Source organism: Nelumbo lutea, chromosome 4, assembly GCF_056320005.1.
Source record: "Nelumbo lutea isolate HS-2025 chromosome 4, American lotus-T2T, whole genome shotgun sequence".
NCBI classification, from domain to species: Eukaryota; Viridiplantae; Streptophyta; class Magnoliopsida; order Proteales; family Nelumbonaceae; genus Nelumbo; species Nelumbo lutea.
The window spans coordinates 86,756,722-86,766,966 of NC_142687.1; the positions used below are offsets into that span (position 1 = coordinate 86,756,722).

At 34.0% G+C, this 10,245-nt stretch overlaps 1 protein-coding gene across 1 annotated transcript; it reads left to right on the forward strand.

Annotated features, from left to right (window-relative positions):
• The first annotated feature begins 4,018 nt into the window (after positions 1-4,018).
• LOC148861545 (extracellular ribonuclease LE-like) lies at positions 4,019-5,640 on the forward strand. The gene is made up of 4 exons (XM_088941661.1): positions 4,019-4,324; positions 4,444-4,599; positions 4,755-4,947; positions 5,069-5,640. Exons 1-4 carry the CDS (start codon positions 4,214-4,216, stop codon positions 5,335-5,337), a joined length of 729 nt encoding a protein of 242 aa, XP_088797787.1. The 5' UTR covers positions 4,019-4,213; the 3' UTR covers positions 5,338-5,640.
• The last annotated feature ends 4,605 nt before the right edge of the window (positions 5,641-10,245 follow it).

The following is a 10,245-nucleotide window of genomic DNA, read 5'->3' on the forward strand; positions in this document are numbered from 1 at the left end:
CAAAGGCCTCTGAAACCCACCAACATTTGATTGGATTGTCCTGCAACTCGCATGGGAAGTGATGGTGCGCGATCTGGAAGCTCCTAACTGGAGAATTGTTTGAACGTTTTCACGTGGCGAGTTGGATCAACCTGCAAAACAGTGTTCAGAGTAAATAGGGTGGAAGACCCGGTGAAATCGCTCCAATGTTTAAGTCAATATTCTATGTATTTGCGAACTAAGTATGAATGCTAGAGAGCTCGAGTGCAATTAATTTCACATACCTTCGCTTTGATGATCGATGCCCTTATATAGTTGAGTAGTCGTGAATCCTACGAAAAGGTTCCAGGATCCCCAAGCTGCATAGGTAAAATCCATTCTATTTCCAAAGGAGAGAAATGCGCCATTTGATAAGGTTTATCACTTTCCTCCGATTCGGGCAGAGTGAAAATGAGCCCTATTACTAGACGTTGTGATCCCGGAAAATTCGGAATCCATTGGGGAAGCTTCTGGAGTTGATTACTTGGCACATCAGTTCTTTAGCCCCAAACTAAATTGGATGTCAAGGTACCTTTATTGAATTTCTGGAGTTGGGGAAGCCCCAAACTAAATTTGGAATCCATTGGGGAAGTTTCTGGAGTTGATTACTCGGTACACGTTCCTAATTTTACATTGACTATTTGATAGACTATTATTGAATTTCTAAATTATTATTCTTAGCTTGATCAGTACACGTTCCTAATTTTACATTGACCATTTGATCAATACACGTACAAAAGTAGGAAACCACATCATGCATCTTTGATGCCTAGGTCCTTGATATACTTCAATAATTTATTGCAAAAATCTGACATTCTATCTAGGCTATCCTTCTCATACTAGACAACTTCTACAACTTCGTCCAACGTGTCCCTAAGTGATTGTTCATTACTACTAGAAGGTCCTTATCCATCTACTTTCATTGTGACACCCCTATGCTATGTTCAACATTCTACATCAAAGTTATCCAACAATTGAGGTTTAAGAAGTCAATGAACAAAACAATTTTGGATTAACAAAATTTTTCTTCGTCTACCAAGCATTTTGGATGTGAATACTCGACATAGCCCAATGCCATAAGGATACATCCTTACTTCATCTTTCCATAAGAAAAAGTTGCATCGTTTATCGGATACGAATTACGATGAATGAACTTAGGTTATTAAACGTACATCATGTATGTAAAATAACTTACATAACTTCCAACTGACATAGTAGTGGCACCCATAGAACTTTTGGCCAACGTTTTCAGTCTTTCCATGCCTCGCCACAATAGTGATGAACTCTCCACTGCATGGACACAACATATTCATGGTGACAGAACACAATCGCACTTGACATAAAAAATCATTACACATATTTCGTGAGCAAGGGTGGATGAGCATAGGGGGGGTTGAGTGTGCGGGGTGGGTGGGACTAAGTGTACGAGGGTGTGGACGTGGGTGGACGTGGGCGTGGGCGTGGGCGTCCAGGGTAATGCAGGGGAGTGCATTCGAACCCAATGAATGACCCACACTGCAAGCCCCCTGCGACCACCTTCACGAAGATACGAAGAGATGAGATTGAGCTCTCCTTTCTCCTTCTTCACTGACAAACTTAATAAGAGCTCTCCTTTCTCATTCATGACTGACAAACTCAAGAACGAGACTGATCTCCCCTTTCTCCTTCCCTATACCATAGAGCCGAAACTCACCACCAATTCCAAATGTTAACAAAATGGGACACCTCCCACAGTGCCGATGCTGAAAAACAATGGCTCGGGTACATGTAACAAGCTGCCAGTGACCAAGCCCTAATGCAAGAAATAGTCCATGTCTGATCGATCCCCAAAATGACATGAACTGAAATGAAAGGGCATTTTCGACCGAAATTGGGCATTTTAGGAATTCTAGACAAAATTATTAGTCATGTGGTTTCACATGCAAATGGACTATGACGGTGGACTTACGGCAAGAGAGGTGTGTGATAATTGTTAGAAAACTTATTCTCATAAGCGTCATCTCAAAACGGGGCACCATCCATGTTGAATCCTTGGATAACCCAGCCTGACCCAACCAAAAACCACTTGAAGAAATACATATACATACATTTTTTTTATATAAAAATATATTTTTTCTAATTATATATACATGAACATATGTACAAAATATGTTTTTTTTTTTGTTGTACAAAAATATGTATATGAACATCTTAAAGGAAATAATTATACTCCTAAGTTGGGCCATAAAGCCCAATAAAAGATGGCTATGCAAAATACATTCATAAATTCTTTCAAATCCAACCAACCCCTTGAGCTCCACTAAGCTTGTCCTGAGTTGTGTTGAATTAAGCCTGGATTGGGTCTGGGTTGATAAATTCAGATTTGACCTTGGACTGAAACACATCCAAACACAAGATTTGTACCTTTGGCTCATTTCGGAGTAAAAATACAAATATGTAGAACGTAAAACCTTATATTTTGTATTTTTTTAAGACAATCAAACCTGTCATCAGAGTGATGACAACTTACTTTCACTGACAAACCTACTAGATATTACAATCTGAATGCAGAGTATCAATAAGAAAGTCAGGAGGCAAACACCAAGTAAAAAGAGAAGAAACAGAAAGCACGTGCTTGGCCAATTTGTGCGCTGCATGGTTAGCTCATGAGAGCTGGCCTGAGGATCCAACAAACCAAGCAGTGAGGGATGCTCAACATGAGAAGTTTGCAATCTTCAATAAGATGTTCGATCCTCCTTGGAAACGGAGAGTCAGGGTACAACAAACTCTCAATCATGCTTTTTTAAAAATGAATCGGTGACTGAATTGGTCAAGAGTCCGGTTACCGGTTCAAATGGTCTGACCATTCGATCCAAACGTCTAACCCGTATTAACAAAAAAAAATAAAAATTTTGAAAATGATCATAAACCATTCAAATGATTCAAACAATTAACCAGTTGGTTCAGCGGTTTACTGATAAAAATCAACGGTTTTAGAGGAAAACAAAACCGGTCCCGGTTTTTCAGGTCCGATCCGATTTTAAAAACAATGCTCTCGACAACAGAAGTGGGTCTCGAAGAGGCAAGTTCACTGAACAAGTAAAACAAAAGATTCCAGGAAAGTCCCGTAAAATGAAACCATCCCCATCAAAGTTAAAGCTTGATATAGTTTGGGGGAGGATCTTCCCAACATCTTGATTGAACTGGAGAGAGTCAAAGAGATGCAGTACCCAAGGTGAAAAAGAGATTGGATGAGATGAGATTTATTTGAGATCGAGAGGCCAAAACCACTGAATGATGGTTAAATGTCTCACATTTCAACAGTTGTGCAGCTGATAACCCCAGATGTCATATCACCCAAAAGAAATAAATAAAAAGAAGAAAACAAAAACAAAAGTGGAGATTGGGAAATCAAGAAACTGATATACGACCCACTCTATTAAAATTTAAGAAAAATTACAAAGGTTCCATGAACTTATGGCTTCAACACTTTGCCCCTGCCATTAGCATTCCGTCATTAATTGAATATTTCTAAAACCCCAAACTATATCATTTTGTTTATATGAAATGCCCTTCTACCGTTTTGTTTAAAGAAGGAATTGTGTTTTTGAATGGTTGGAAGTTTTAGTGTGTTACATTCACAAGGTAGTTATCTGTAATTTATATATCCTAAAATTTAAATTAAAAATTTTAAAAATATATGTTCAGAAACATGGTCTTTTGTTGACTTGTTATTGTAATCAGTAGTGCCCAATGTTGTTAAACTCCTCAACTTAACACTTAAACCCTTCCAAATGGACAGACCTTTGGCTAGTTCCAAATTCAAATTAAATTCTACTAATGGAGGTCCAAATTCAATCCGTTTATAATTGGATAAAATATGAATCCACCCTTATCCGGTCCAATATATAATCTGATCCAATTGTATCTATTAGTAAAACTTTCATAGGTGGCGGCCTTGTCTCAAAGTTTGAACAGCATGGTCTCTTTTGTTGACTTGTTATTGTAGTCCCCCAACGTTGGAGTCGAATAACCCACGCGAGTTTGTTATACGGTTCCCACGAGCTTTATTGTGTAACCCTCCCTCAATAATCAGCTATCGTCACTGATGACTAAGTTTTTCCTATATAAGTGTGTCTCTTGAGAGTGTCTTTTTATCAGTCTCCTCTTCAAATCCCTGCATTTTGTTTTCTACATCTCTGATCAAAGGTTGAATATGGCTTCTTACGCCTCTTTTGTTTTTGGGGTCTTGTTGTTTATCTTCTCAACTTCTGCCATGCAGACCATTGCCACTAAACACTTTGATTTCTACTATCTTGTCCTCATGGTTCTCTCTCTCTCTCTCTCTCTCTCTCTCTCTCTCTCTCTTAATTTCCCAATTCTTTAGCCAAGTTGTTTTGTCCTTGGTTTGATCTCTAACATGGGTTACATGCTAAAAATTTGCAGTGGCCAGGTTCATATTGCAAACAAACCAGTGCAGGCTGTTGCCTTCCCAAGACAGGCGAACCAGAACTAGACTTCTTTGTGAAAGGCCTCTTTCCTTTCTCTAATGATGGCAAGGCTCTTACACAATGTGGGATGAGCCCATTCTACCTTGATGAGGTTCTTATCACTTCAATTTCTTTAGTCTTACATTTCTATGTGAAAAAGGTTCATCTCATTAGTTGAATTGAACCCAAAAAAACAAGAACCACTAGAGAATTTTTAACTACAAATCTGCCATCTTAAGTGATGATTTTCTGCTTGATTCTGCCCAGATTTTGGACTTAAAGGATGACTTATATGCTTATTGGCCTACCATCAAATGTCCAAGCACTGATAGTCGCTACTCATGGATGAACACATGGAAAACATATGGTGTTTGCTCTGGCCTCACTGAGCATGACTACTTTGAGAAGGCGTTGGATCTTCGAGCAAAGATCAACATGCTCTCAATCTTTAAGAGAAACGGTGAGTTCTTCTTTTAAAGTGACCAATTGGATCAGTGATCATCCAATTTGGCAGATTTTTTGTCACCCCAGTTCTGTTGCAGGAGCTTTCTAAGCTTATCAATGTGGCCCTGTATGTCCAGGTATTATTTCCACAGACTATGCAGACTACAGTTTGGCCAAAATCAAGGAAGTCATCCACAGAGAAATTGGAGCCACTGCTGCAATTAGTTGTAGCAAGAACATGTGGGATGAATCTCAGGTTTCTGAGATCTATTTGTGTGTTGACAAGGATGCCATGACAATCATACCTTGCCCTGTTCTACCAGACTTCACATGCGCTTCTCGCGTTGTATTTGGGTCCTTCACCTATGACATGCTCAAAAATGCCACTTCTCTTTCTGACAATTAGAATGGAACCGGTGGATGAAAGGGATTGGTAAAGAAATCAGTTGGTTTCAGGCCATGTCAAGGAAATGTGTCTTGGTCTATTGAGGTAATGTGTATGGATGCAGTTTTGTTGTCCCTGTCTTGTGTGTGATTGCTGTGATGAAGTTTGTAAGTTTCTGATGTTTGTAATATTAGAAATAAAGAAAGAGTGATGATGAGGTTTCCTCTCAGCAAGGTGCCAACTGGTTAGTTGGTAAGGTCTCTGTCTGGTTGTAGAAAAGAAAAAGAAGAAAAGAAGTATGAGATATGAAAGATTAATGTTCAAGAGCATGGTAAGAATTATCAATGAACTATGTTTATCATATCATAAGGGGAGACTTCTAAACCTCCTCAAGATAGAGGCAGTTACCAATTGAGGGGTGGGCCAGTTGGTATGTTAGCTAGTTTGCTCCAGCATAGATGCCAATTGGGTTCCTGCAACCACCAACTTTGGGAAGGGGTGTGGTGGATATCATCAAATACCAAGGGTGAACCGATTTTTTTTTCCCTTGTTTTTTTGGTAGGTAAAACAAACAGCAGGTAGCGAAAGAACAAAAAAATACAACAGACAAATAACAACAAGAAAAAGAAGTAAACGGAAAAGCAAAACAACTAACTACTTTAAACCAACTAAGAAGGCTCTAAAACTTCAGACACTAAGCAGCCAACTTCACCCGAAATGAGAGGAATCAGCCATGAGGGGGGGACTCCTCCAAGTAGAACACCAACCCAACCTTCCTTTAGAGGCCAGTTTGTGAGCTGCATCATTAATTGACCTACTAATAAACCTGAAGGTTACAGAGATATCAGAGAGGGAGTAGGCCAAACTACAGAAGAGCAAGCAGAAGATTTCTGATTTAACACAGTAACCAAATCAAGAGGATCACTCTCTATACTAAACCCAGATCTTTAGCAGTAGGGCAACATTCCAAAATAGCTACTAATTCAGCATATTCAGCAGAAACACCTCTACAACCTTCACATTTAGCAACCAAAAAAGACCCAGAGACATCAACAATCCAAAAGCCTAATCCACTGGATTCAGCGGAACAAAAACTCCCATCTGTTCTAGCTTTAAAATACAGTGGGTTTAAACTAGAAACCAAAAAGTTTTTACAGCTGGGGCATCACCGGAGAAAGAATCGATTGATTCTTGATGAAAAGCTTTCCACATCTCCCTCATTGTCCTATTCACCTGAAACAAAGAGACATACGGATCAGGCTGGATATCTTCAAACATGAAGCCATTTCTTGCCTTCTAAATATAATAATAGATAATTCAAAACCATTATTATGACAGTCAATAAGCAAACCGTTCTGACTCAACCACCAAGACCACCATTCTGCAAAAGAACCAAAAGACTCGAAATTTGAACAAACAACATTCAGGGAGCTTCTAAACCATGTTGCCCTCGCATGGTCACACAAGAAGAGAGTATGCAGTATGCTTTCCTCCTCTCTCTGACATAAGGTACAGACTGCATTGTTTACAATTTTTCTTCTTTGCTTTGCAACTCTACTCTTATGGGCGATCCGAATTTGATCTGTTTATAATTGGACTCGATATAAATCTACCCCCGTCAAATCTATTATATATATATATATATATATATATATATATATATATTGTATCAATTAGTAAAGTTGATTTGAATGCTATGTGTTTTAGTAAACCTCAACTTCTCAACTTTCATACAAGTAATATTAGAGTCATCTCTACTTCATTTTATTAATATTATATAATACTTTAATCATTTTTAGTTTTAATTAATTTATGGAATTCAATCTATATATATCTAAAATTTATTACCATTACTAATATAACCAAAATTAATTATAGAAATTTCTCATAATGTTTAATAATAATTTATTTTCTCTATTTTAATAATTACCATTATTAATATTATCACACAAAGGTGTAAAGCGGGTGGTCCATGCTGTGCCAGCCCGCGGGCTGAGCCATGCTGTGCTTCCCGCCCCTTGAATACTTCCGGGTATCAGCCCAGCATGGCTCACGGGCCGAGCTTTGGGCCAGGCCAACCTGCGGACCGAATCAAGCCATGAGAGGTATATTTTTTTTAAATTTTGAAAAAGAATAATAAAAAAATAAAATAAACTAATAAAATAGGCAAAAAATTAAAAAAATGTCTTAAATTTTTATTTTATATGAATTTTAATATATACAATTGCTTATATATATGCAATAATAATACGAAATAGTATAATAAAAATTATATATATATTAATATATTATATAATTGCTATATATATATACATATATATATATATATATATGGGCCGTGGGCAGCATGGCCCAATTTACATCTCTTTTACCACAATTAATTATTGATGTTAATTAACTAATACAATATTTGCAATTTATCAAAAACTAGCCAAACAAAAAAGTCTAGGAATTTTCTCTTTGTTTTTTTTTTTTTTTGATTTTTTGAAAGCAACATAATGTGAAATTCATGCTAATCGTGTAGGAAACCAGATATATCACGTCTCATGGCCTTTCCTAATCGTGTTCAACAATGAAAGCAGGTTGGTTTCGAACTTTCTTTTTTCTCTCTATTCTAAATATCTTTTTTTCTCGCTATTCTAACGATCAAAAACCAGCAGTGTTGAAGGTTTCTCCCATTGATTGGACGAAAACGGAACCCAATTTTAATCTGTGAGTTTTTCTCTGTTCTAAACTCTGTTTTAATTTTTTGTTTTGGACGAAAAGACATTGCTTTGGGCAAGGACGGAAAGATATTGTTTTAGACAGAAAACAGGGTCAAAAGGATATCAATTTTCATTGTGATACTCGTATTGATTGGGTGGAAAATTAGAATAGACTGAAAGGTTCTAAGCTGAAAGGTATGTATCTCGACCATCTCTTTTCTTTTTATATCAATTTAGGAAAATAATTGTTTGAAAACATTTAGAACGAAACAGGGGAATTTGAAATGAAATAAAGAATTTATTGGTCGAATCTAGCCTTTTCATGATCGGTTTTCATGCAAAGAGATGGGTATCACTTTCCTGGGTAAATAATACATCCAGAAAAATAAACTTACCTAGTCTCCACGTAACGCTGAAAAAAGAACATGGGGTTTTTGGTCAATAGGAACTAAAATCCCATTGACCAACTTTCCCCTCGCTGTATCAAGCGACTACTGTAGCTAGATGCCTTGACCCGGGTCAAGAAGACAAGTTTTGCAGATCGGTTTTTTCATACCCATCTATGATCCGATTCGGATTTGTACTGGCAATAGGCCGGTTTGGACCGTCATCTTGATCAGGTCGAGCCCAACCCAATGCTTTAATCAATAGTACGATTTCAGTACTTAAATTATATTTAAACTAGAATTGACAGTAATTATATTTCAAATTATTTAAATTATACTTTAAAATATAATTAACAGTAATTATGATTAAGTTTTCATTATATTTAAATTATATTTGAAACTGTAATTAAAAGTAATTATAATTCAATTATATTGAAATACATTATTTAAATATAATTGAAGTTATAATTTAAATTATATTTGAGTTATATTTAAATTATATTAAACTGCAACTAATAATAATTAAATTTTAAATTGTAATTAACATTTTAAATTTTAAATTATGTCTAAAATATATTTAAATATAAGTTAAGTTATAATTTAAAATTAAATTATATTTAAAATATAATCAACAAAATTAAACTGTGTTGAATTTTATTTAAACTATATTTAAGTTATGGATTGACTGTAGTTAACAGTAATTATATTTAAATTATAATTAACAGAAATTATATTTTAAATTGAAATATTATCAACTATTCAACTATAAGTTTAGTTATCAATGAATTATAATTCAAAAATAAAATATAAAATGACAAAATAATATAGTTTTATCATTTAAAATCATATTATTTAACATAAATTCCCTCTCAAACTGTAACTACATTTAAATTGTATTTAAATTTTTTCTTTAATTTTGAAATATATTTGATTTATATATTTAAAATATAATTTATGTTTTAAATTAAATTATATTTTAAACCGTAACCACTAGCAATTATATTTAAATGTAATTAACAGTAATTATAATTAAATTTGAATTACATTTAAATTATGTTTTAAATTCTATTTAAATTATATTTGAAACTGTAGTTGATTGTAATTAAATTTTAAATTGTAATTAACGGTAATCGTATTTTAAATTTAAAATTATGTCTAAAGTATATTTAAATATAAGTTAAGTTATAATTTAAAATATAATCGACAAAATTAAACTATGTTGAATTATATTTAAACTCTATATAAGTTATGTTTTAACTGTAGTTAAAACTAATTATATTTAAAGTATAATTAACAGAAAATATATTTTAAATTTAAATGTTATCAACTATTCAACTATAAGTTTAGTTATCAATGAATTATACTTTAAAAATAAATTATAAAATGACATAAAAATCATAGTAATTAACAAAAAATTAACAATGATCCAATAAATTACCAATATTTCCATAAAAATTATAGTAATTAACAAAAAATTATTAAAAATTACCATAAATTGTCATAACTTAGTAGAGATGAACAGAAATTAACCAAGAATATAACCTGAAATAAATTACCAATATTTCCAACAAAAATTATAGTAATTAGCAGAAATTAATATACATGGAAAAAACTTATGAAAAATTACCAATATTTTATAGAAATTAATAAAAACACTATAAAATTACCAATATTTAAGAAAATTTGTTACAATTACCAAGAAATATCCAAAAAAAAATAACAATGACCCAATAAATTACCAATATTTCCAACAAAAAGTATAGTAAATAGTAAAAACCAATATACATAACAAAAACTTATCAAAAATTACCTTAAATTGTCATAACTTAGTAGAGATG

Excerpts from the sequence above, each read along its gene's own strand:
- LOC148861545 (XM_088941661.1), top strand. The coding sequence starts at position 4,214 with ATGGCTTCTTACGCCTCTTTTGTTTTTGGGGTCTTGTTGTTTATCTTC. Across the intron at positions 4,325-4,443 it reads TCTACTATCTTGTCCTCATG|TGGCCAGGTTCATATTGCAA; the intron begins GTTCTCTCTCTC and ends AAAAATTTGCAG. Across the intron at positions 4,948-5,068 it reads CTCAATCTTTAAGAGAAACG|GTATTATTTCCACAGACTAT; the intron begins GTGAGTTCTTCT and ends CTGTATGTCCAG.